Source organism: Numida meleagris, chromosome 9, assembly GCF_002078875.1.
Source record: "Numida meleagris isolate 19003 breed g44 Domestic line chromosome 9, NumMel1.0, whole genome shotgun sequence".
Taxonomy (NCBI): Eukaryota; Metazoa; Chordata; class Aves; order Galliformes; family Numididae; genus Numida; species Numida meleagris.
The window spans coordinates 2377395-2404562 of record NC_034417.1 but is presented as its reverse complement, the minus strand read 5'-3'; the positions used below and the strand labels follow the sequence as shown (position 1 = coordinate 2404562).

Below are 27168 nucleotides of genomic sequence, written 5' to 3'. Positions count from 1 at the left end.
GCTCATATGAAAGTACTTGAGTAGCAAACGCAAAGCACGCACGCAGACACACCGCAGCGCTAGAGGAACCCTGCACATTCAATGCTGTTTTCACAAAAGATGAGCTCCCTCCAAGCTGACATGGAGCTCTGCCTGCTGCACGGTGGCTGGCAGGACTCATGGTAGTGCCTTGCTGCAGCTAACTCACAGACAGACAGAGTCCTGGTCTGCAGGGCAGGGAGCAGAGGTGCTGCCTGTACCTTTCCTCCTCCACAGGTGGCTTAGCCATCCCACCCAGCTGAGCTGTACACAAGTCTTTCCAGCTGCACTGAGCGGCTTTGCCTTTCTGTTCGTAACTCCCCACAGAACAAGAAGAAAACATCTTGGCAAAAATGGATTCCTTTATGCTTTCACCACATCTCCACTCAACGATACCAGACAGGGTTCTTGTGTGCAGCACTCTGCTACGTGCCTGCCTAGGACTTGGGGGTGAGCTGTTATCTTCCTACTTAAAAGCAAACCACCACCCTCTGCATATACACCCCAGTGCAGAGAGTCCGAGAACAAAGTAATGGAGACCAGATGCTTCTGCGTTTGTTTCTCCACACCTTGCTACCACCACTGAACTTTACTGAAAGAAGTGTTAGTAATATCACACTGGGTCTATCCTACATGGCAGGAGGAAATGGAGATGTTAACTGCGGCCTCGGTGGGGACTGGCAGCACACTGGCTTCAGAACCCTGCTGTCAGGAGCTAAGTTACCGGAGGCAGAGCTGGAAGAGGACTGCTGGAAACTGCTCTGTGAACTTCAGCTGGCAGAGACTTCTCCCAGCTTCAGAAAGAATGTTAAAAACGTTACCCTAAGAGCAGAACAGCGTAGATCACATTGATGTTAAAAAAACCTGGCAGAAAAGATGGTGATCTTGTTTTAAAGGAAGGTGGAGTTATTTTCCACTTCTATTCGCTGAGCAGAGATTAAAAAAAAAGGAAAGGAAATTTAAAAAGAGCTGTGGTTTTCCGGTTAGAAGAGCCTATGCTTTACCTTCCTGCGTCAAAACGTAAAGGGACTCTATGAATTACTCAGACCGATCTCCAGATGAGGGAGGAGGCAAAATACAGAAGAAACCCACCCAAACCATCGAGCCCACAGTTGCACAAAAAAGTGGTGCAACACTGTACGTAGTGAGTGTATCTGTGGCCCGAGCACTGCCACCGAGAGCTCTGCTCACTGCACCTCCAGCCACTCGTGGCTGTGAAGAAGGCAGCAGAGCCCTGCCTGCAGCACAGTCCCCAGCAGCCCCAGCGTCCTCTGCAGGGAAAGCTGCGGGGTCTCGCAGTCAGTGCCCAAGAGGGACTGGGTTGCCAGGTACATTTGGGCAAGTCCACTTTGGAAAGTATTTTGCAATCTACAGAGCAAGAATAGTAAACAATGAGGTTTCTCGTAACGAGCTTCTACTCTCCGTACCCCGCCTTGGCTCCCCGGTTCCTCTCATAGCCCTGCCAGCCTCCTCCTCCCTCTCCACTTGAAAAAACAAGCACCGAAACGCGCTTATTTTACAACAGCAGCTCAATTCCCCTGTGGTTGAGTTAAGAGGATCCCACAGCAAACGAAGCTCCAGCTAAGAACGTTTCAGCCACTAGATGGCAAAAATCACCAGGAGTTGCTGCAGGCTGGCTGTCGCTCTGGCTCTATCTGTTCCCACCATTCCAGGCTCAATGCTGCCTGTGCCTGAAACTCATTTTAACGAATGCGGTCTTTAAACGTCCGAGGGGAAGTCTTAACGAACACGCACGGTGAATTCGTGTAAATTTGCTGAGACACCTGCAGGAGGCTGTGTGCAGCGACGCCAAGGGGAAGGCTGCTGTTCTGTCTACACCAGAAGCGAGGAATTTAAGAAAAAGAAGAGGCAAATTGCAGTTTTTCTCGAATTGTTTTCAACCCCGTGTTTTCCAGTTTGGCCAGAGAACTATGATGACAACAGACTGCCCCAATGCTAAGCTGCATAACAAACTGGAAGGGCTAAACACTGTGCAAGCATCCCTAAGAGTGAGATGCCTTCATTTGCAGTGCTTTGGAATCAAGCCCTTCTCAATCTTATACAAAAGTCACACCAACACAGAAGAGAAGAGTAATAAGTATTATATATAGCCAAGAGTGCTATCTAAATTAAAATTCACAGGTATGTCTGCTACACGAGGAGCTGCCACTAAGCCCTTCAAAGCACTGAAACGATATATTTCACTGACACAATCAAAGCACCTAGCAGCAAAAGCTCACCTAGGGAACTGCTGCCACAGCCAGCGTGCCCCTGCAGCCCAGGAGTCATAAAGGAATACCTGCTGGTTCTATGGGTCAAGATGTGATTTATGTGCCCTCCTCCACACATAACTAGGCACAACAACATATTTGCTACCCCACCAGGCCCCATAAGGATAAAGGATCTGATTGATTGAATCCAGAAAATTATTATAAAAATAAGGAAGGAAATGGCTTAAGTCTATTCCGATCTACCTACAGACTGTGGCCTTACCCTAAGCAGCAGCTGGGGAACTGGCTGGCTGGATCTCACACCAGGAGCAAAAAAACAGGGTTTTCTGAATTAGCACTTACAGAGCATGCATGAGGCGGGTAGGTATCTCTCCAGCTCATAGTCAGATGCATTATTATACCAGAAGACAGATTAATGCTTACAGAGAGCCAGCAAAAAAAAACAAGAAAAGCTTCACGTATGGCTTAATATCACTAACTCCTCTGGTAGCTCTGATGCCTGGAAACGATGACAAAAGAAAGCAACAAACTGTTTTTGTCCTTGGTATGTACTGAGGATGAGCTGTTTTTCAGTATGCATTACAGCAGCTCTGTCAGTCTCAGTATAACCTGAATCACCAATGCTGATTAAAAAAAATCTCTGGCAAAAACAGATGAATATAACACGTAAATAGTATGTGTGGTTTGCAAGTGCCCTCTGGTCTTAACATTTCAGTATTGACTCATTTTTCTGGGATGATGCTGCTAGCACATTCTCCACCTCCCATTGGAAAGTCCACACTTAAAGCTAATTTTATTTCATGTCTATATTTAATTTTTCAAAATAATTCATTAGAGGTTTTAAGTGGGGAAAAAAGCTAATTCAGCTGCAGATATCCAACATGTTACTTAATCTAAACCTTTTAATTAAAGGAGATGGAATGAATCTCTTTTTTTCCCTTTATGTTGAGAAAATTTTGTTTCCATTGAAGTTTCACGCTAGACTCATTTTATGCAAACTAGGGTACAAAAGGAAAGGTGAACGAAGCTTCAAAATGATTAAATATTATTAGGATGGTAAATAGTCACCCAAACAAATTGAGTTTATCATATATATGTCCTTGAGGAGATGCTGAAGGAGTCCAGCAGGTGGATGAATACTCATGTTTACTTGGTTGAAAGCAAAGATTTGGAAGTGGACCACAGGGCAGTTATTGCTGAGGACAGATCCTCTCTTTCCCATCACCTGAGTGCTTGCCTTATGCCTGACCACGTGGTATTGCAAGCTATAGTTAGGAAAAAGATGCCCATCTTAGATAAACACATGGCAGTTCAGCTCCTGCATGCGTCTCCTAAGTCTCCTGGAGCGGCCCAAGAGATGCAGGATTTCCCTGCCCATCTGCACATGGCTGGGAAGCCACATGCATCCTCTTCTGGGCTCCTCTAGTAGCTGTGCTTCAGCCACGGAGATTTTGGAGGGTTATTGCCCCGGCTCCCACCTGGAGCAGTCAAGTACTCTCTGGAGAACTCTTTCCCTCAGGGAACCATACAGCCTGGGGCCTGAAGAGGCTGTTTCTGAATCTGAAAAACCTCCAAATCACAGTGTAATATTGGCTCCTGTGCATACAGACACCCTTCCAGCCTGGCAGCCAGGAGCTAGAGCTGATCATTACACTGAAAACTGACTCTCACAGACTGTGCTCTTTCCTCTCGCATCACCTCTGTGCTGGTCTTCATGCTGCTTTCTTAAAAACGACTCTGGATTGCAAAAAGCCAGGACATCAGGTGAACTATAACTACCCCTTCACATCCTCCTGCAACACTATGCTGCAGGACAGCTGCCTTAGTTGTGCAGCTCCAGCCAGGTGAGCAGCACCGCATCAGTGTTTGTTCCTCTCCAGGCTGTGCATCACGGCCCAGTGCCGAGGGTTGATTTTACAGCACGGCACATTCACGCTGGGAACATCAGGTCCCCCAGCTCTCTGCGCTGCATCTCCTAAAGGCAAGAGCCGCACCACGCGGGGGTGCTAGGAAAGCACAGCAGGGAGCCTGCAGCTCCGGCTGCCAGGGTGAGCAAGGAGGAAGCGGTTGCTGGTGCTGCGCTCACCAGGGAGGGTAGGGCTGCTTTCTCTGCAGTCTGGCGCTCTGAAGCCCAATTTCCCTTGAGCGTCTTTATTTCACTCACTTGACTTGCATCCATTGGCAAGGTGCAAGTACAGAGCGTTCACGGTTACAAATACAGATTAAAGAATAGGGTGAGCATAAGGAGTACCGCAATTCCTTGCTTCATGGAGCATTTTATTGCATTTCATAGGGTAACAGGTTGATGTTTTTTTTGTCTCTTAGCATGGTCAATTTTTATTGCAGGGCTTTAAGAGCTTAATTTCTATGTGGATCTTTTTGTTGTGAGGGAAAGTTTTGCCTCTAGCTTCCCAACCCATCCTTAGAAGCCTGTGCTAATGAAGCGCTTTTGTTTTTATCTCCCAGCACGCTGAGGGCAGCATTTGAGAAGCTCAAGCAACGTAAGTATTCATATCTTGCTTTGTGACCTGGGGTAGGACAGGCACGCTGTGTGTTGGCACAGGGCTCTTCCATCCTCTTCCCCCTTACATTGTTAACCTTTCTGTCCCAGGCTGTTCCTCTCTCTAGTGTGGAGGGTGGGGAGAAAGCACATTCACTCACCCAAGTGCTCCTCCAAGTCTGGGCACCGAAGCCAGCCCCTGAAGGCACAGAAGATGGCTTCCTCAAGTTATTTTTGTCCAGATCAAGCTGCAAAATACCAGCTCTGTTCCCTCCTCTTCAAGAGACTAACATCCACATAAGATGCTTTCTAAATGCGCCCAGGGCAGAGTTAAAACCTTTCACACTGCCACAGCCTATAGGACAGTGTTATCTGTGTGCTGGTGCCTGCTGTCTAGATAACAAAAGCACTCTTTCAGAAGCAGCTGGTGAATTAAGGTACTTTTAGAGCCTGGAAGGGGGAGCTCAATAGTTTTGGAAACTGCAGGACTTCATTTCAGAGCCACCAAAGCTGACAAATGCAGAGAAGCTGCCAGCCACTTCAAACAGCATCAGTCAGATGGTCTGAAATGCAATCCGTCTTAGCTGACCCTTGGAAATTCTCAGCTTGCAAGCTCCCCTGCTGACATCTGTGCAAGGCTGGAGGCAAGTGGCAAGCAGCTCCCACGAGCTGAGAGAATGTAGTGGAGGGACAGCAGACACCAGAGGGACAATGGAGGTCCTCCCCCGGCACCACAGCACCTGTGGCTGGAGTAAATAGTGCTATGAAGAAAGGCAGGCAGATCCTACACTTAGCTGCTCTGATTGTGGGTGCTCCAATTGTGGAGCAAGGGGTCTTGCCCACATCACTTGTGGGTGCTGAGAGGACCTGCAATAGGCCCTTATTCAGGTTGTGAGCACCCTCAGCAATGTCGAGCCCCTCGTGTTTCCACATGCACTTCTTTGTTGAAGGCTGCTCTGTTCGTGGTGAGTTGTACACAGCTGCCAGATCTCAGAAATATCTCCTGAAAATGTGCCTTTACCTTTAAAGTCCTTTCCACTGACTGCACGTGAATTCTGATCTGCTTTAGAAATTGAAAGTGTTGGAAACTCTCATATCCAGCTGGCAGGAATGCTGAAGGATGAACTGAAAGGAATAGAGGAGTTCCGAGAAAGGCAGAAGGAACAAAGGAAAAAGGTGAGGAACTTGCAAATCTTTGATACAGATTGGGTCAGCGGTCCATTCTGACGGCCTCTCTTCACTCACAGGCTGTGAATACTGCAAAAGATGACAAAATGTGCCCAGTGTATCCTTCTCTCTCCATATAACCCTTCTCTCTCCATATACTAGACTGTGGAAGAAAGCCTCTTTCTGATCCCAGCTAGAAATTAAGTAACGCTCTGAACTCCGGAGACAGAGGCTTTAGTCACTTTTACTGCCTCTGCTGTAACTGCTGATGCTATTCTTATTCCTGTAAGAACTTAATCCACCCTTTACTCTTTTTTATATCCTTGCTAATTGCATTGCTTTGGCATGATCCTGCATGATCTCTAACATGCACGAAAATAAAGAGATAACATAAGCATCTAAAATCATAGAGGAAAAATGATTGTTAGGCAGAATGCAACACATATGCTGAGTACTTGGAATAGCATCGAGTTGATGCTGTGCAGTAAAATTCAGAGTACATTTAAAGCTATCTCATGCCCTGTGGTCTTGTTTGGCTCCCAGTCCCCTGAAAAACAAAACATAACAAAAAAACCAACAGCTCAGTGGAGACAAGTGGTCACTCTTATACCTCTGGTTCCATGGGCTTGAAGACAAAGAGCTGGCATCACTGAAAACAGTGACTGAGGGAACAGTAAAATCAAATACCCCGTCCTTTGACAATTTTAAACAGAGGTAAATGTGTATGAGCAATGCCCAATGCAGCAAAATTCTCATGTCTACAACCCAGAAACACAGGAGCTTGGAGCAGCACGGAATATCTGAATATGAGGGGGTAAAACCAGTGCTGATACTGAGATTTGAAGTGCACAGCTTCCCAGTGAAGCAAATCACACGTGCAAAGACAGCGTGCACCCAGTCATCAGCAGTTGTCTCCCCCGTGCCCACCTCACCACTAGGATTTGCTAAAAGAGAGGCTTTTTCCTGCTGAAAACAATGAGCCTGGAACTCAAATGGAAGCTGTTACAGGGGCCTGGAAAAAATGGTCAAAACTCCTTTGGAGTCTTGGGACCCATTGCAAGCTGTTTTCTCCTTCAGCACGTGGCTGTGAGGAAGTCAGGATCAGACATACTAGAAGGTGTCAGCACTGGTGGAGATCTCACAAAGCTCTCTTTTGTGTTTGTGCTGGCTCTGCTGCAGCTGCCATCGGGACTGTGCTATCAGCCTGATGTCAAGCACGCCTCTGCGTGACCCCGCAGGGAGTTTTGCTCCAGCAGAACGTAAAGATCAAAGGACCAGAAGTCCCGCTGAAGAAACCCATGCCCTGCCAAATAGGAGCATATCTCACGGTCACACAAGGCTGGGCGTAACAGAATTAAAGCTATAAAAGAAAATCCAGCACTGTCTTTCCAATGCTGACCAGATTATGTTGTGGAAATCAAATTGCACAGAGCATAAATTTGCCAGAAGCAATGAAATACAAATTACACAGGAACTGTTTGAGTTCAAAATGGACAATTACTCCTGGTCACATGGGTGAGACTGTGGTATGGTCTGCAAAGATGTGAGATCAAGCTCTTGAACCAGCAGTGAGTCCTGCTGGCAGCGCTGATGGGCACTGATGGGGTGTTACACTATTTAATCTCCTTAAGGTTAAAAAAAAAAAAGAGGAAGGGGGAGGGAGGGAGAAAATGAAGACCTACATCCTCTCTGCTATTAATGGAAAGCACTGAAGCAGAATTATCTTGGATTTTTTTTTTTTTTTTTTAATTTAACCTGATACACTGATGCTCTCTGTGTCACTTAGAAGCCTGTCAGTTACAAAAGCAGAGTGAAGCCATTTTTTGCACAGGCACGTGGCTTGTAGAGAGACTCTGCCAACAGCTTTCCTGATCCTGCCAGCAGGCAAGGGGGAAAAGTCCAAAGACAGAAATGCTCACACTCCTGTGTATTTCTTACAGTACGAGTCTGCAATGGAGCGCATGCAAAAGAGCAAGTTGTCCCATTATAAGAAAACAATGGAGGTAAGCAAGGAGGTTTCCTGCAGATTCCTCAATGCAAACTCACTCCAGTTTGAGACAGGGTGAAATCTGCACAATGTGAAGAAAGGTCAGGAATGTGTGTGTACGTGTATGTGTTCCTAATGGCACAAGACTGTGTGCATGTGAGAGAGGATGGGATTCCTGGCAGGAGGGAGCTAACTTTCCCTATGTCACCCACTGAAGGGCACTCAGAAAGCTAAATGTGGAATTAACTTCAATTCCAACAGTTCAGATAGGATTTGATTATTTCTAGACAAGGATACTTATAGGAGAAAACATGATTTGCCTGTCTGTGAAAATAATTTTTAAAGCAGTGAGGGAGCCTTGTAAGCAGAAGGAATGCTCTCCAGCAGGGAGGTTTGCAGGTACAGGAACTGCTGACAGCTGGGTTTGGTTTCCAATGGGCAACTGCCTGTAAAGAAGAGCAGTTGCAGACGTGTCAGTGCTACAGCTGGAACTGTACTAACAATTTGGGTTTACACGTGGCGTTGCTCTAGGTGAAGCTCTAAGGCAGGGAGTTCTTCTGGCACAAATAAAGATATCTTTTGCTTCTGAGAACTCTACTGAGACTGCTGCCTGTGTGGGGCGGGCTCTGTCTCACAGCTTGGAGTGATGGGCAAGGCACCCATCAGCCACCCAGCGCTCCAAGCCACGCTGTGGAAATGACAGCTCATCCTCATTGGCACGCTGGGGAACTTGGGCTCTAACTTGGTCTGTCTGCACTGGATGCACCAACAGTGCCAGTGCTGTCTGCATCTGTGCAGAACACCCACAGCAGTGACCACCTGTGCGGGGAGCTGGCTGGACTTAAACAGAGCAAAGAAATTCAGGGCTGTAAGAAAAGGGTCCGGTTCACACTGCCAGCCTCCCTGCTCCAACTTTTCAGTCCTGTTTCTAATAAGTATCTCTTTCTGGTGTCATGGGCAATCCTCTCCTTGGCCAAAACTTGGGCACTGATTTGCTCCCTTAGACTGCAAATGAGAAAGCTCCTAGAAGCTGGAGTTGGAGACAGCCCAGCCTTGTTCCCTAACCCAAAGCCTCACGTGTGATTTCATTTCAACTGAATACAGTCAAAGAAGAGCTACGAACAGAAGTGCAAGGAGGCGGATGAGGCCGAGCAGTCCTTTGAACGAATGAGCGCTACAGGCAACCAGAAGCAAACGGAAAAGGTACCTTAGACAGAGCTATTCAGCAGATGCTTAAAAGGGAGAAAGCTGCTTTTTCCTTTTCCAGGTTCAACAGAACACAACTGAACATCCCATTCCACAGGATGCCAGGGGTTGCTGTCCCTTCTAATTAACCCCTCTGAATCAAAATGGGAGCGAAGCACCATCCCAAGGAACACCTTCCTTCACAAACCGCTTGGTTGGGCTTGCCATCCCTGATCTTGTCCTGTGGTGGGTCAAGGGAGGGACTGAATTATCCAATTAATTTTCTTTATCCCAGGCTATGATCTAACTGCTTTATAAATCCTGAAAGAAAACGGAATGAGATTTTTCTCCAAAATCATTCATAAAAAAAGAAGCAAGTCAGATGTATGTCATGCAGCTAGCTTCGCCTTTTGGTTGCTTACATTTAGTAGGCATAGTATCTTACATTAAAATGCATCTTTTTCTCGACATTTTTCTCCTTATGCTTAGTTTAATTTCAACTAAATTTACAAACTCAAAAATAAATCATTGGAAATTAAGGCACTGCTGTCCTTCACTGCATCTTCCGATACTCGTAGCTGACAATTCGCTAACTTTTAATGGGAACATTTTACAGCGGAACAGATGGAGAAAACAAAATAAATGAACTCCCCTTGGCTCGATAAAATCAGTGCAGTGTAAGCAAAAAGGATCAAAAATCATCTCAAGGAGCAGGGAGATGGAGACTCTAAAAACAGCATCAGAAGTTTACGTTTTATTTCCCTCACTCCCCAATCTTTGATGAATTAAACCTTCCAGCTTTGCCATAAAGGCTGGGGATGAAATCCTGGCCCTACTGACATTACGCCAGAATTCTTAGTAATTTTGGTGGCATCAAAATCTGCCCTAGCTCCTTTCACCCAGAAGAATCCCAGGGCACTTCCTTGCCATTATTTCCTCACACACGCCAGCACATTTGAAATGCACAGAGGCATCTCACAAGAAATGCCAGCTGTCTAATTCTGCTCAGCACTCGCAAACAATTTGGGCCAGGAAGAAAATAAGAATGAAGCTCATGTTTCCAGTTTACTACACATTTTCCAGCCAGCTGTGAGGAGGAATATGGTCATGGGAACCCCTACCTGAGCGTTGCTTTGAAGGGCAGAAGGGAAGAATGTGTGATACTGATTTCTAGAGCTATGCATTAATGTGCTGTCATCACCATCTGTGCAGAAAGACCTGAGAGTACAGAGCTGTCAATAACGTGTTAATTTTCATTTGTTAGAAGCTGCAGATTAAAAAAAAAAAAAAAAAAAGCCTGCTTAGAGTGAATTTAGCTTTTAGTCTTCCGAGTTGTTATGGGAAATAGTCTGGCATTTGCAAAGTATTTAAGGGCTGTATTCCTGTCATATACGCACTGCATGAGGAACTTGGAAGATGAAGATTTTTAACTGACATTTATTTCTACTTATAAATATCAATTGGAAAAGCACTTTGGACACTCTAGTAAATAATCTGGGCAGCAGACACAAGCTTCAGGCTGGAGCATGCTAGCACTGCGCTCCTACAGCAGGGATCCCTGGGCAGAATGATGTAAGTTGCCAGATTTCCCCTGAAGTCAGTGGACTTATGTCTACACCTGTGAAATTCTGCTCCCTCCTTCTTCATTGCACATGCTCAACAGAGCAGATGGTTGGACTTGATGATCTTAAAGGTCTTTTCCAACATGAATGAGTCTGTGATTCTAAAGGTGGAGCAGCCAAGAACTGTTTGCGCTTGGAGCCTTAACCCTATAAGGGGAAAGGGAGGAAGGAAGCAAAACACTGAGCCAGGAGCAAAACATAGGGCTAGAAATTAATTTGAAGTGTTTCTTTCTTTTCCTGTTTCAGAGCCAGAACAAAGCCAAGCAATGCCGAGATGCAGCACACGAAGCAGGTGATACTCTATTTGCAACAGAATTTTTTCTCAGCAAAGACCTACCAGCATGCTAATTTTGAGAGCAGCAATCAAATCACATGGGCTAGCCCTGTTTGAAGTCAGGCTTCCTGAAATCATCTACCCAAAGGCTAGTGAAGAAGCATTTAGACAACAGCAAGCCTGTCAGGCAACTACATTTATTTTCACTTGTGGACATGCAAGTCTTGTGCTGTCATTAAAGATTTTACTGCAGGCCATCTTTAAAGACATCACTCAGGAAAAAAAAAAGCTCTTCTCGAAGCAAGTTTGAAAGCACAATGACACACATTGTCCCAGGTCAACCTAAGCCAGATACACAGTCCCTAGGTTCCCCGCGCATGAGCACGGCAGCATGGCTCCATCCTTCAGCCAGAAACACAGTGTATGTCCACAAGGACAGAGCCAGCAAAGCTCTGGGCTGGCTCATGAGCCCAGGCTTGGCACTCCAAGCTCATGGAGAAGTTTACTAAATGGCATGGTACACCTGACTGGCCGAGCCAAAGGATGGGCAGTGCCTAGGCACGGCCCACGCTCTTAATCTCTTATTTACACCACCCCCACTGTAAACTCTACAAAGAAAAATAAATAAATAAATATATTTTCTTGCTGCCCACCAGTTTCAAGCTCACGCATTCTCATGACTTATTTTAGGCCTGGGGTTTGACAGAGCAAGAGCCACAGCAATGGGAGGGAAAGGAGAAAGACGGTATCATTTTTCTCGCCTAACTGTTGGGTTTCTATTGTGTGTGTGTCTGTATTTACAGAGAATGTGTACAAACAGAACATTGAACAGCTGGATAAGGCCAGGACAGAGTGGGAACAGGAACATATCAAAACCTGTGAGGTAAACATTTGACTTTTACAGCGACATATTTGTGTGCTCTTTGTTTTATCCTACTTACAGATATCCATCTAGGTCCTCAAATATTATCTCGAGGGTTTTGCTGTTTGCTTTACACTGAGTCTTTGCAAGAACACTACAGAATCTAGAGCAGATTCAGACATAGTTACTAGCTGCCTCACTTACTTCCACATTTCTTGTTTGTTCAGCATATGTAAGTAAATATACAGGAAGGGAATAAGTGCAGAGGAGTGAGAAATGGAGCAATATATGAACAAGTACAATCTAGCTGGATTTCTTGCCAGTTTTCACCCACAACGTAACTTAAGACACTAGCTCTAATGATGATCCTCTATCATAGCCAAGATAAGATTGTTTCCCAACTGCATTTTGTCAGAATGTAGTTTCAGTAGCAGATTAACAGGAATATATGAAAATTCACTTTTAATTTAAAAGATGAATTTCAAAATGGAAACAAGAAACAAGGAGCACTAAATCAATCCATTAAAAACAAACACTCCCTCCAAATTACGTCTTGTAAGAAGCTTCCAGAATGGCTTCTTGTTCTAATGCAGGACAGGTTTTGCTTGTTTTTTTTTTTCTTTTTCTTTTTTTTGCTTTTTAAATACCACAAGTTCAAAGGAGATTAAAAGTAAAATTTTCACACCAAGCTCAAAAGGTTTTGTGGTGTAGTGTCATTGTAGAGCAAACCAAGGTTCTGTGCAGCCGGGACATTTCACATAGCACGTCACATTCACCTGCAAGAACGTTTGCTCCCTGCCAAGGAGTGATCTCCCACAAAAAGGTGGTGGCTGGGGGAGGTTTATTTCCATTACGGACAAGGAGATTTGCACTTGGCTTGTAAGGTTTGCACACCAATTCACAGGAACTGGTTGACATCCAGATCAGGCACACATTTGGTTATAATGATCCTTCAAATACGTTTTTCCATCTGCTGATGTATGGTTCTGCTGTGTTTACTTCTTTCAGGTTTCACTCCTACACAAAACAGCTCTCTGGTTCACTGCTTCCTCTTAAATATTCCCTGTCTGGGAGCGCTGGGAAAGTCCCACGGCTGCCACAGCAGACTTTCTATGGAAACCTTGCCAAGCCTTAATTTTCCCAAGATGCACAATTCCCCCCCCCCTTAAAAAGCCAACAAACAAGCAAAACATTCCACAACCTGGAAGACTATTTCTCCCACATGGCTAAATTCATTATAGCCCTCAGAGCTTGTGGTCTGCCCACTGCTTAGCTCCAACAGCCACTCATGAAGGAATGGCATTTCTAACTCCTTTTTTAAGAAGTGCTTGTAGGTAGGACAGACAGATTTCTTGAGACCTTTTAAACTGCTAACTGGCACACAAAAAAAATCAGCTTAGGATCCCAAACTTCTGGCTGCACAGCAGGAAAGCTGGAAGTGCTAAGGTTGCTTAGGTCTCTAGATAAGCATGGGACAACCACAGCCTGAAAATCCTGGCTAGCAAGTGCAAGCACTGGGACAGGCTTCATTGTGAGGCTGGACTGCGCTCCTCAGCACAAGCAGCCCAGGTTCACAAGCAGCCTGTCACATGAGCTGATGGCACGAGATGTGCCTAACACAGCAAGCAGCTGCAATATGCTCAGGGCTTGACAAACCCCAAGTCACTCTGCTTCTCTCTTTGATAAGCTGCATTTCCTGCAAGGACATCATTTACCTGGAAAATTCCCAGGTGAACAGCCCCCTGGGAGTAGGCTCTGTCCACAGGCTTTTTATTCTGCATGGACAGCAAATTACTCATTTCCCTAGCCTTCAGGTTCTCTTAATAAGCTGTTTCTCTCAGAAACTGGTCCCAACACCAGCTGGCTCTCCCTTGACTGACTCTTTTTATCTTGAAGAAAGATATTCGATGGCAGGCAGCACACCCAAGTATTCTGCTGAATATTGTGTACACTTGTGGTGTTCTGGACATAATTACGAGCAAATGGAGATGGAAACAGATGGCTGGAAGCATCTGAGCTTTTCACACCTCGCAGAAAACCAAAACCTGATGTTCTACTTCTAAAGCTGGAACTCAGAAATTGGTTTTTGTTGTTTTATTTAAAGTCTTTAGAGAAAGTTTATCTGCCTCTTCCCCCATCTCAGTGCGTACTTATCCTGTTTTTTCCCTTTCACTCTCCGCAAATCTAGTCAGCTGTACAACATTAATAAATTAGGCAGATGAGGGAGAGAGTAGATTGATGAAAGAAAAATGCCTTACCTTTGCCCTGAAAATAACCTTAGAAATGAGCAACTGCAACCTCAGAGAGCCTCAAACAGTTCAAAAAGGGAAGTCTGGAAAGACATTTTAGAAGGCAGAGATAGATACTTCTGGCTTTACCTTTAGCATAAGTACAACCCTTTCATGACAGCAATCTGCTACACCTCAAGATTTCAGTGCAATGGGCAAACAGGACCCTAACTCTGAACTCCTTGGCATTCAAATACAGATACGGATTCCTTTCCTCTGCTTTTTTCCCCCTCTTGTCTGCAAAATGTAATTAACTTTTTGCAATAGCTTGCAAAAACCCTTGTGCACAAGCGAGTAGATAGACTTTCCCCAGTAGCTATAGAGCTATCCTCTGTAAAGGTTCCTTCAAGATGGTTTGCAGGTTTAAAAACCGTCACTGCCTGCAATACAACTAACGTGACACTACTTCACATCTCTTTGGCTTCAGGTTTTCCAGCTCCAAGAGTGTGACCGCATCACCATCCTCCGGAACTCACTGTGGGTTCACTGCAACCAGCTCTCTATGCAATGCGTGAAGGATGACGAGGTAGGGGCTGCTGTCAGGGAGCTTCACATGCAAAGGACAAACTGCAGGAGTCCTTTGGAAGCACAGCACTAGCCTGGCCTTCTCTGCATATGCTATCAAACCGGCTGTTGTACAGCTCTGCCATGTTCCATGAAGGGACAGTCTTCTCAATCATTCTCATTCCTTCTTTCCCAGATACCTGCCTAGATTTAGATAATCTGTGGCACATGTGGTGACACAATGTCTCCTCCCCTTCATTTGCTGGGGAATGCCTCCAACTGCCAGGTTGCTCAGCTGAGTATGAGGGCTTAGGCACGTCTTTCAGAAAAGCAGGTAGTTATAGTCTCAGAGCAGGAAGACATAAAACATGCACTGCTCCATGATGGCATTTTGCTTTTTCCTTCAAATTTTCCACCTATTTGAAGGTTTGTGGCTCACATCCTAAAAAAACGTGGGTCACATTCCTCATTCAAGTATATCTGAGTTTCAACTTTCAATGCCTGGTTCTTGCTATACAAATTTGTTGGATGCACTGAGAAGCCCTGGACTGTCTCCCTGCTCTCATAAAAAGATATCCAGAACACAATTAACAGATGTGTTTACAAGAATGGTTGCATGGACAGACCAAATAACTAGGTCAGCTATGTAGCACTTGCAAGAGAAAATGCATTAAAAAAGCATTAAAAGCTAATTCAACATGAAATGTTAAAAATTACATTCTTGAATTCTGTTTTGTAGCTGTATGAAGAGGTTCGGGTAAGCTTGGAGAACTGCGTCATAGAGTCAGACATTGACTACTTCATTAAGAGTAAAATGACAGGAACACAACCTCCAGGTAATTATTCCCTTTGGTCTTAGCAGATGAGTCAGCCATTAGCCTGCGGTTGGGCAGCACACTCCACTGGGGAAAGCCAATGGAAAGACTCTCTGCCCCCGTTACCCATTTCCACCCACTGAGGCTCACCCACTGGGGGAATAACACTTTCTCCTCTCAGGTAGTTGTTTGTATAGGGGCAAGACCCCAGCTGGGGAAAATTTTGAATGAAATCGGCTTTGCCAAACGCAGAAGCGATGTAAGGTTCACAGATTGTCCACTCAACCTAAAAGAAGCCTCTTCATCAACTTCATTGACCAAAATCTCTGAGCTGAAATGGAGAATAGGACAGGAGGAACTAGCAGCAGCTGTAAATTGAAAACCTGCTGCTCCAGGATAGGAGTTCTCCAAACAAATGACCTCATTTCTGACGATGTAACATTCCACATGACCAAATACAAACCACACCTTCTTACTTCAACAAGCAGTATCAGATATTTACAGACTGAGTGAATGCCTGCACTTCCTGCAGCAAACAAAGATTCACAGCCTTTGTTAAAGGACAGAAAATTCCCTATTTCATCTCATCATCAGCTGACGACAGATATCTGTTCTGAAAAGATCGCTTCCTCCATTGCTTTATTATTATTATTTTTAATCTGTGTACGCAGACTGCATACTTACACAGTGTGCTGTAATGCTATACTGAGATGCCAAAGAGGAACCCCCTCAGTGTTGACTCAGGAGTCTCAAAAGAGCTTACTTCCATTCAGAACACGGAATAAGCTATATCAGTATAAGAAAATTGTATACTGACAAAAGCCTTCCATGCTAGGGATCTTACATGTGCAAACATCAGTAGTACAAATGTCCTTGTCCCATGCAATAATCTTGACAGGAGCAGCTTAGAGCCCTCCGATTTCATAACAGAGCCCAGAGCTGGCAGCAGTAACAGCCTGGCAACTTCTTCAGCAGGGCTGGATGCTGTTACTAATCCAGCACTGAGCTACCTAAGGCTTGTTTACTGCTTAGCCTTTTGTCATTATACCCATGACAATGAAGAAGAAGGACTTGGAGAATTTCTTTTTTTTAAAGCTAATACATTAATGCTGGTGCTTGGATGTCATTTCGCTGCTACAGTTTATTCCTCTTCTCATAGGGGATTTAAATTTGACTGCTACAAGAGCATTTACCTAGGAAAAGCTACAGTTCTTTCTGTCAGTGGAAACCCACCTCGCAATGGTGTGAAACTTCTGCATACAAAGAACTGTAATTCTCAGCTAGGCTTGCTCCCTCTCTCTCCTCTTCATGTGAGATTTCTCATTCTCCAGTCACCTAGGTAATTTTCTGCAAACAGTTCTTGGCTATGTCAAGACTCATTTCTAATAAGAAATAGGTGGGAAAAACTCTTGAGAGCTTTATGAAACGCAAAGAAGCAACTGACTCTCTTTTTTTTTGCCACCTTTTAGAAAGTGACATGTTCTAGAAGTAACATCCTAGTGCCTCTACAGCTCCTGCTAACGAGTTTGCACAGTAGCATGTGGCGAGCTGTTCATCTGATTTATTATTTGCAAAGTGCAGAGGAAAAATCCACGTGTGGTTTTGCATTGTGTAGAGGTAGATCTTCAGTCTTCATCCTGACCACACCTTTTGGTTTCTTGACACTGTTGCTCTCTCCTCCCTTCTACCTAATCATGACATGAATTACAGGCTAGAAACTACAGCAGGAGAAAACCCGGAAGGGTAAGAAATGCAGACCCTCAAAATGGTCAAAAAAATCCCTTGATACTGTGAATCTCTGCTGTAGGAGTTAATTGGACTCGCTATTTTATATGCCTGCTCTGCTTATGGTCTTGGCTATTCCAGTGTAAAAACTTCAACACAATCTTTAGTTTAAGTTCAAAATCTTACTTAATTACCTGATATCAGAACTGAGCTAATAGGCTATCAGGGCTTACAAATCAGATTTGACTCTTGTTTATTTGGCATTCACACTGAGAAGGCAGAAAGGGTGTTTGGCCACCAGCTCTAAGCAACTGCACTGGCAGCTATGAGATGAAAAATAAATCTATCTGTAATTATTTCATCTGTAAAGCTAGATTTGTAAATAGGCTCAATTTCACCCTCAACCACACCATAGGGGAGAATGAAGGGACTGCAACCTAACAGTGTTCAAGAGAAGAAAAACAAATCTATTGCTGAGTAAACAGCAAATCAACTCTCAGGAGGTGGAGGTGAAGATACAAAAGGTATGAACCACACACAAGCACAGACCAGGAAATTGCTCGCTCTTGCTGCTCCTAGGGATGTTCAGAGATTTCCCCAGCTCCAACAGAAATTCTCAGCTCAATGTGTTATGGAAAAAAAAAAAAAAACAACCACACAAAAAAACACTGCCACCAACTGTATCAGGAACACGGTCCTGGGCTCACAATGACCATGCTCTGCTCCCCTTAAAGTCTGGGCTTCAAGAAAACAGGGGAAACAATCACAGGCTACACTGCATTCTAAATTAGGGTTACTCACTGTTGTTGCAATGGTTCTTCAGGACCTTGACTGTGCTTGTGCCAGGTCAAGAATGCCTTTCTACCAAAGATGCATCTGCACACGATCACTTGAAGGCTTTTGTCAAGCACCTATGTCCCTCTGGGCTGCTCCAAACACAATACCAGCGAGTGCAGCTGGATGTTGTGGTGCTGTTTCCTCCAGCAGCTCCTCAACTGCTATACTGTTGGCTGCACTCTGATTGATTGGGAGAAATAGGTTTTACCTGATTGAACATCTCTTTTTTTGTTGCCCTAATGCAGGTGCAATAGGATATGAGAACTACTACGACAGAGAACCAAACAGAAGCAACAGCCCAACCCAGTCCTGTGGGATGATGAAGAGGTGAGTGGCAAACTTTCATTCCCTGAAGTAGTATTTTGCAGTGTATGATGATGGCATGGGGGTTGGAAGTAATGATCTTTAAGATCCCTTCCAACCCAAGCCATTCTCTGATTCTATGCTTCTGTGACAGTAAACAGGACCTGGAAAGTTACTACTTCCTTCACCATAGCAAGAGACAGCTGCATATCAATAAAAATAACTCAACAGAAGAAGTAAACCTATTAAAGCTGGAGTCAGAGCCATTTTGCCATGCCCTAGTGGGAAGAGAGACAAGAGGACAAGCTCGTAAAACAATTAGTCAGCCAGCAGTGGAGAGCATCCACACTTATTTCCTCTTTCCTAGTGAGTCGTGGCACACAGCATCAAAAGCACTTTGTTCAAGGGAGGGGAAAGGTGAGCCTTGCTGGGAGCAAAGGCTGGGGAGAACTGTCTTTTTCAGCAATACCTCCTGGCTTAGTGCATCGCAACGCCCAGCTGAGCAGAACAAAGAGCTGTTCTCTGTGTCTAGACCAAAGGAAAAAATACTTAGTGGAATAAACTGTGTTGATAAGGGAGGTGTTTTCTTTTTCTAATCCATTTAAACTGGTAAATATAGTAACATGAATGCAGTTATATCAGTGGAATAGCATGGTAGAGCTATTAGTTTAAATATTTTATTCTAAAATGGCTAATTCATGGCAGGAATGGCACCATACTTAGAAGCGGGAGAGCTTTATATTTTGACAAGACTTATATATGGCAAAGACAAAGAGCGGGCTGGGATCTCCCATTCAACTTGTGGTCCAGGTTTGTTAGTGAGCTGATAAGGTTTATACATAATATTTGGTTTTCAGTTGGAAACAAGGTTTTATATAATAATGAATCGTAACATTGCAGCCTCTGCAATTACAGAAGACAATTGCATGGCCATTTAGAATACAACTGTGCTCTGCATGAGCAAACAGCCTAGAGAGGCTCAGTCTCAGTTTCTCAGAAACGGTTGAGTTTAGATATCCATTTTCCCGAAACACTGGCCATTCACCAGCTGAAAAATCAAACCCTCTAGATATGTCTTAAGCACTCTACACTATTGCTATCTATGCTTGAGAATCCTAAACCGTATTCTCACTTGGCCTGGTCACCAATTCCCAGCCAGTATCCAGCTGTGATACTGAAAACTACGAGAAATTAAAACTAACTACAGGAAACAAAAGAATTTCACTTAATTTCACAATTTCTAGAAAGTTATGTTATAAAAGCTTTGTATTTTAAATTGCATTAGTTTTCCTTAAAGGGATGGTATTCTCTTGTAGACAACTGACAATTCTCATCATATTGATAGTAGGAGATAGTTGGAATTTTGCCTCACAAATCTTTGGATCCACAACAAAATACTACATTGATGCATTTACTGCACAGTTTAGTGATGGCTGACAGTTCATCTGGTTCTGTATTTTTCTGAGTTTTTTTTAAATTTATTTTAACTGAAGATAAGAATATCTATAGCATAAAGGAAAGTAGACAGCCACAGGAAGAGATGACATCCAAGCAGCACTGCAGCTGATGGGGGCAGGTTGAGTCTGACAGCTGAGACTTGTAAGAAATGTCCTGCTCACTCGTTTTCTCATTGACTTCTCTTGGTTCTGCAGATTCTCTGGACTATTGCACGGAAGCAGCAAAAACAACACTCAAAGTGCTATTCCTTCAGCCCCTCCCTTAGGTATGCCTCACCAGGAAGTAAATTTACCAGATGTGTTTAAGATCACTTGCTAAATCTAGCTTTAACACAGAGCAGAAATTCTACAGCACGCGTTCTCATGAGCAGTTTGAAAACAAATTCAGCTCAGATTTCTATAAAAAACTTTCCCAGTTTGAAGTACTAAATAATCCACATAATCTTAGGATCATAAGAACTTCAAGACCTCTATTGGGCAAGGGTATACTGTGCTTTCAGACCAATGCAGTTTTACTAAAGATAATAGTATTCTCCTAAGGTTGAATATGCTACCTCTAAAAAAGGTAGGAATCCCTCAAGTCTTCAACACATCTGCTTCATGCCTTATGAATACAAATATTCATCTCATTTCACACTTGGGCTGTCTTATCGCTACCTTTGCAGACAGGCATTTATCAGTAGGACATTTAAAACAGTATTTTGACCACGCAGTGAGCAATAGCTTACAGCATTTTTTACCGATTTAAACCAGAAACATTTAGCTGTGATTCTTGCCTACAGGAAAAAGTTCCTTTGGAGCAGCTTTTAAATATACTCAGGCCAATTTCCTTTGTGAGGCGCGCCTTGCCTGCTTGGACGCCCAGTAATGAGGCTGCGACTACCACACTTGCTGCACACTTTGGTGCTCAGGCAGCACAGTCTCTCTGGTGCTATCAGGCACCAGCTGGACCTGCCAGGCCCCAGCTGCCTAACTCAGCACGCAGCAGCATCCACATACATACAGCCTGAAGGCATTTAGTCTCTTGCAGAGCTGTATAACGACTACATATGGAAAAACGTACCAGAAATAAACAACAAGATTACATCAAATGCTGGATTTAACAGCAGATCTTGACTTTGTCCAAGTAAACAGCATCTGTGGTGGCACCTTATGCTCAAGCCTGGTATAATAATCTCCCCCTAACTGCAGAAAAAGCCCTGCTGGCTGCCCACCTCTCATTCAGATGTTGTGTAGAGCCCAAGTAGACCTCACTGCTCATTTAGCACACTGTGGTCATCACAGTTTGGAAACCTCCTAAGGCAGCGTTTTCACCTGGGCTGACACACCAGGTTGTGAGCATGCAATTAGAGCCTGCCCTCCCCTTCACCTTTAGCCAGCCCTGAAGGTTAGGACTGCTCACACCATAACTGCCCTTCTCTTCCCCACACAGCCCTTCTGAAAGCAAAGGTGTGCTTGGGAAGTACACGAGAGCAGCCCTAGCGTGGACTACTGTGCCAGCACAACAGCATCCACAGCAGCAAGGCTTTGGTTCTTCCATTTTACCACTGTGGTTACATCATGAGCACTAAAACAGCAGAAGAGATCCAGGTGGTTCTTTTCAATAGAGCTAGCTCTGTCTCTTCCTGAATAACAGGAGTTTTCCTTAATTATGACAAGCTAGTTTAAAATATCTTCCAGAAAATTCTGTCTGTGACAAACAGCTAAATGGAAACTACATGAACTCATGGAAAATGACTGATGACCCACCACACCAGCACAGTATTTTCCCCTTTTCTCAAAGGAAAAAGAAAAGCTCTGTGTGAATCACTGAACTACCAGAATTCTACATCTCCAGCAGCAAACATTTTAAACCAATTTACTCACAGTACTTCCTTCTTTGCACTACTGTGATCGTGCTTTAGCAGGGTAAACATTTTTTCCAACCTGGATGAAGCTAATGCTTCTGACCTCCCAGAAAGTTCAATGGTTGCATTGTCACCCAATCAATGGGACACAGTTTTTGTGCAAGAATTTACCTACAGTTCACAGCAGCTTTTCTACACATGTACATCTCCAGACTGAGATAGAACAGAGACCCTTGTATTTGTGAACTCTTGCATATGATCCCATGCATTTATAAGCAACTGAACCCTTTGTTTCTGTTTTTCTTTCCCCCTCCTCCACATGCAGAGAGGACAGATGGGGTCTACGCATCCATTTTTGTAAATGAACATGAAAGAATTACATCATCACAGGACTACAGAGTACTTTATGACTACACAGCCCAGGTAAACACAGGCTTCAAACTAAATATTGCATACGGTGTCAGATTTAAAACTGAATGTTGATCTAAACATCTGGAAAGCATTAATGGTGTGAAGGAGTTGTTAGCTTCCCTTCCCTTTTCAGAGGAGGACGTTTAGAGACTTACTGGTCAAGGTTACATGTGGAAGCGAGGATCCCAACTGCTGGCACAGATCACTGTGCTGTCCCCAGGATGAAACAATAACATTCTTTGCAAGTAATTACGCTTGCCTAAATTGGTGCTGAGCTGTTGTGACCTCCTAAAGACACAGAGGATTGAAGACACACGGAAAACTTTATTTTGGTGATGATGGCCAAATATGGAACACTGAGCATTCTGAACTTACATTTCCTGTGACATTTTCTCCCTGGGAAAGACAGTGGGTAGAGATCCCTCCTACAAACTCTACTGCAGCTTTATAGCAGATCTCAGACTACATGACAGATGCTTGTCTAAGAATTCTTCTCCATGTGATCTTGCTTATAGTCTGGAGAGCCCTGCTCCAGTTTAACACACTGGCTTTTAATTGAGGTCTCTTCCATACTGGGGAGGACTGAATCCCCAGAAACAATAGCGTATCCCTGTACTTCAGGGCTGCAAGTTGCAGAATCACAGCAGACTTGGCTTATGTACTAAAAGAGTGTTATAAACCATGACCTGCATCCTTAACCTGGATATTAAACTCTCACTGGCTTCAGACCTCTCTCAGCATAATACTGTTAGTAAGATTACACTACTAGAGGGCAAACCACTGCATTAAATATTAAAAACACAGACTCCTCACACACAGATTTCAAGATGTCTGAAGGAGAGATAACATCATTATTCCTATCATACAGATTATCTTCTAAAACACCAAAAAGAGAAAGAGAAGGATCAAGACACACTGGCTCAGGCCCTTGATGCATCTAGTGAATGCTTTATGTCTGACAGCAGCTACAGGTTTCAAAGAATGGTGCAAATAAAACCTACAGCACATGGGAAATCTGGCCTCGCTTTCCACCTCATGATTGTTACAATTTCATCCAAATCCAGCAATAGCTCTTTGACCATAAAATTAACCTTCAGATTCTTTCCACTATCATTTTCCTCAGGACTAGTTAGAAATATTTTCTTCTTTGCGTTGACTCCTGCCACACCATCAGCCCTCCCTAAAGGGACTTTCACCGTTTAATTATTTGTTGGCTTAAAAATTCCTCCACTGGCCACCACTGTTCTAAGAGAACTGAGAGTCCTATTTATGGACTGGATTTGTAGAGACACTGTATTTATCTCTGCCAGGAATTAAGCCTTGCACTGTTCAATTGAGGAACAGCTCTAGAGTAAGGAAGGGTTGTGGCTGGCTGGTTCGGGACAGTCACATTTAGCCCTTTCCACCCTTCCCTTATGACAAAACAGGTGGCTCAGGAGGAGACAGCAGGGAGGCTGGGGAAACTTGTGAGGATCTTAAGGAAATAGACAGCTCAGTAAGTGCTTAATCCTCCACTGTCAGGTATTTTAGACTCATTCCCAATCAGGAGGACACTGACAGACTCTTGATGAAAGACAGGGTAAAAAAACCCCACAAGATACGTGAGTCCCTCCTGTACTTATGTAAATGTGTTAACCACATTTCCTTTCCCTGTCCCGTTTCAGAACATGGATGAACTGGACATCAATGAAGGAGATATCGTGGCTGTCATTGAAGAAAATGACGATGGCTGGTGGACAGCTGAAAGGAATGGGCAACGAGGCTTTGTGCCAGGGTCTTACCTTGAAAAGATTTGTTGAAGGGTAGCCTCTGTCCTTAGACTTTGAAAATATTCTACTACTGAAAACAAACATCATACAAGGTCTGCTCCAGTTGACCAAGAACAACCCATTGTACTGTCTTCTACATTTATTAGTCAGGAAATACCTGCTTTCATCTTCCTTCCCACCGATCCTCTCTCCCCTCAGCAACTTCTGGCCCACACTGTCTGCAAAAGCTGTCTTCATCTCAGCAAGATGAGGACTTGGGTTTCTCACAAAGGTGCTTTCCACTCTCAGCACTGCTGCCATCAGTATCTCACATCTCAGCAAATCTGGGAGAAAAATTCTGCTTAGAACTTCACTATACTAAAAGAAAAAGAAGCGAATTCTGCTTGTCCAGGATGGAAGACCACCTCCAGTCAGCCCGTGAGCAACCCTTACCATCATAGCAGCCATGATCTCCACCACGGATCCCCTCTTCTCACTGCACACATCATACAAGCATTTCTGAGGGCTGAGCTGAAAGCAGGGAGCACACGTACTCAGAAAGCAGATAGCTTTTATGTCACAAGGTCATCCATGGCTCTGCTTTGCACTGGATTCTGGGACAGCAAAATGAGGGCAGATGAAGAGCCCAAGGCCTGCTTTCTCCTCAGTTGGATGGTTTCTCTGACACCTTGCTGGGATTTTTCTTGTTTAAAACAAGCCTTCTAGCAGTGCTGTCCTGCCCTGATCCTGGGAAAGAAGCGCTAGTTGCCTCCTCACGCAGTCTGCACAGACACGCTTTCAGTGCATTCTCCTTTTAACCCCTCTGTTCACCCAGCTGATCCCTTCCTGCCCACAGGCTTTTCAGTCTCTACCTACAGCCTCTGCACTGCTGGGATAGCTGGCACAGATTTGGCTGGGTTCCTTTCCAATTACTTGTGATGTGCTTGTTCTACAACAAAGCCTCTTCAGAGAAGCTGCACTGAGCAGGTTCGTTGCACCTCACAGGTTACAGCTCTGGCAGTCCTTACAGCCCAGTATTTAGCAATGTTTCCAACCACCACTATACTTTGTGAGAGATCATTAAGTACTTTGCGTCACTTCTCCCTCTTTAGCATTCAGAAACAGTTAAAAAAAAACTATACAATGATTTGATCTGAAGCACAAAGTGCTATTTCTGGGCCTAATGACCCTGTTTGCAAAGGTTTCAGATCCTAAAACCAAACCAAGTCAATGAAAATGAGTCAAATTGCTCCTCAAAAGGCATGAAGTAGGGAGGAACTGTTAGCTAAGGCAACTGCAAGAAAGAAATCTAGACTGAAGAAAAAGCTGTAACATTCAATGCAATTATTTCTCACATTAAATACAGTGAGAGTCAGAGGCACTTGTGTTATCTTATTCTCATTTCTTGATTCCAGAATGGATTAAAAGTTGCTGCAGGCCCTCTCTGTCCTCCTGCAGACAACACAGCACACTTGTCTTCCCCACACTTGTCCAAGTTACCATATAGCACATCTGCATTAGTGCTGAAGGGCTCTTAGCAGCTCTCATCAGCAGAGGCTCAGAGGAACTGCAGGAGCTTGAATGTCATTTCAGGCACTAGACTGTATGAACAGCAGTGCTCATCCAGGCTGCGGATGTCAATGACAGCTTCCTGTGACCAAGTCTGAATTGACAGTGGGAAGAGTCCACAATAGCCTCCAATTAGTTAACTGCACTGTAAATGCAGCTGCCAGACAACTACAACAGTTCCTTATGTGCAGCATAAGAGGAAACCTAAAGCATGAAAGATTTAATGGGTTTGCTTCTTGAATACTGGGTTTCTCACAAAGAGAACTGTAATTAACCAACAGATACTGACATATTTTGCAAGTGACCTTAATTAAAAAGAAAAGAAAGTCTCTAAGATGCAACTCTCCTAACAATATATGACACAGGGATCCTGCTAAGGCTCCTCACAGACAGCCTCACCTCGCACAAGACACTGCAACACCCAGTCCTGGTTACCTTGAAATCCTTTTACGGATTGTCTTTGCCTACACGAACCACACGGTCCACATCAGCTGACAGACAGATGGCGACTGCTGTATCTCCTCCATCAAAGCACTTCATATTTTTGCTGTTAAATTCAGGAAACTGGTTTCTTTTCTATCTTTTTTTTTTCCTGTCAAGTTTGCTTTTGTTTGTTGCAACTGCAAGAGGCTATAGATATTTCAAAATCTACCCATTCTTGTAGCATTTGGGTCCCACGTGCTAACTCCAGGCTGATAAGGAAATGAAAAAGCAACAGCAGTGTTTTCTCATAATTCAGTTCCTCTGCTTTACCCTGAAGAATCTTGCTGATAAGTTGTTAACAAGCCATATCTATGCAGCTTGCTCTATCAGTACCAGCACTCGTCAGAAATAAAACAAAGATATCAAGAAATACCCACACACACCCTTAAATCACCCCTTTCCATGTCATCCATTCCAGGCAGTACAAAAAGCAGGAAGATCAAACACAGGGTATTGCCTTAATAATAACATTGCCTCTCCAGCTTGGTAGCTATTTGGTAACAAAACTGACGCATTCAAGAAATCATTTAATTTTCAGGTGAAACTAAAACAGATCCTTTCCAGTGACAGGCATACTTCTACTCAACTCCAGTGTATTTGGCTGAAATGCTTTTTTGATAGACACTTCTGATAAGGCTCTACCTCTACCTCGACTACCATTTTTTGGCGAGGAGGTGTCAAGCAACAGGTAGGGCCATAACAACAGTGGCACGCATAGCTTTCCCAAGTAAACTAATTTCATAGCACACCCACAATCAGCACATTGCCTCTTTACCTATGCTGCCAGTGCTCTGGAAGGCTTCACACACAAGCAGCTGTTAGCAGACAGTGAGGAACACGCTTTTGCCAGCTGCTCTGCAAAGGGGGGTGCCTAATTACCCACTTACAGCCTATGGCTAATATGTAAATAGAGTCAAACTAATTAAAGCAAATTTGCAATAACGTTACTGAGCCGTTTTTGAATAAGCACTGCAGGGTAGACTTTGCACAACTGACAACAAATATTTCATGCTGAACAATTTCAGACTTATAACTGTTATCTCTAGAAATTCTTACTAGATCGTAAGAAGCCAGCGGGCATCTTCTATTCATTAAACAAGAGGGGTAAGAAAGACTGGAGTCATTTCCCACATAGATCACAACAGAATACAAACAGACTGAGGTTCACACCTGCTGCTCTCCTAGATGGATTTTGGATTTGAGCAACGTGGCCATGAGACTACTATGAAGAAGTGCAGTGATTCTATTATTCCTTTAGCAGAAGCAAATTTTCAAAAGTTGGAAGTATGCAACCCAGGCTGACAGTACTCTTAAACCAAGCTCAGTTATGCACAT

At 44.0% G+C, this 27168-nt stretch overlaps 1 protein-coding gene across 4 annotated transcripts in view; it reads left to right on the top strand.

Annotated features, from left to right (window-relative positions):
* Positions 1 to 26775, top strand: part of PSTPIP1 (proline-serine-threonine phosphatase interacting protein 1) — a 48292-nt gene extending 21517 nt beyond the window's left edge. For 3 of the 4 annotated variants that reach the window (XM_021406957.1, XM_021406956.1, XM_021406955.1), the window contains 12 exons: positions 4716 to 4750; positions 5819 to 5925; positions 7857 to 7919; positions 9008 to 9106; positions 10957 to 11002; positions 11788 to 11867; positions 14562 to 14660; positions 15378 to 15474; positions 18261 to 18342; positions 19971 to 20041; positions 21948 to 22045; positions 23698 to 26775. In XM_021406957.1, coding sequence (XP_021262632.1) covers positions 4716 to 4750; positions 5819 to 5925; positions 7857 to 7919; positions 9008 to 9106; positions 10957 to 11002; positions 11788 to 11867; positions 14562 to 14660; positions 15378 to 15474; positions 18261 to 18342; positions 19971 to 20041; positions 21948 to 22045; positions 23698 to 23832 — 1012 coding nt within the window. In that variant the 3' untranslated portion in view covers positions 23833 to 26775. Of the gene's footprint in view, positions 1 to 4715; positions 4751 to 5818; positions 5926 to 7856; positions 7920 to 9007; positions 9107 to 10956; positions 11003 to 11787; positions 11868 to 14561; positions 14661 to 15377; positions 15475 to 18260; positions 18343 to 19970; positions 20042 to 21207; positions 21366 to 21947; positions 22046 to 23697 lie in introns of all 4 variants that reach the window. The other variant, XR_002441745.1, reaches the window with a different exon arrangement.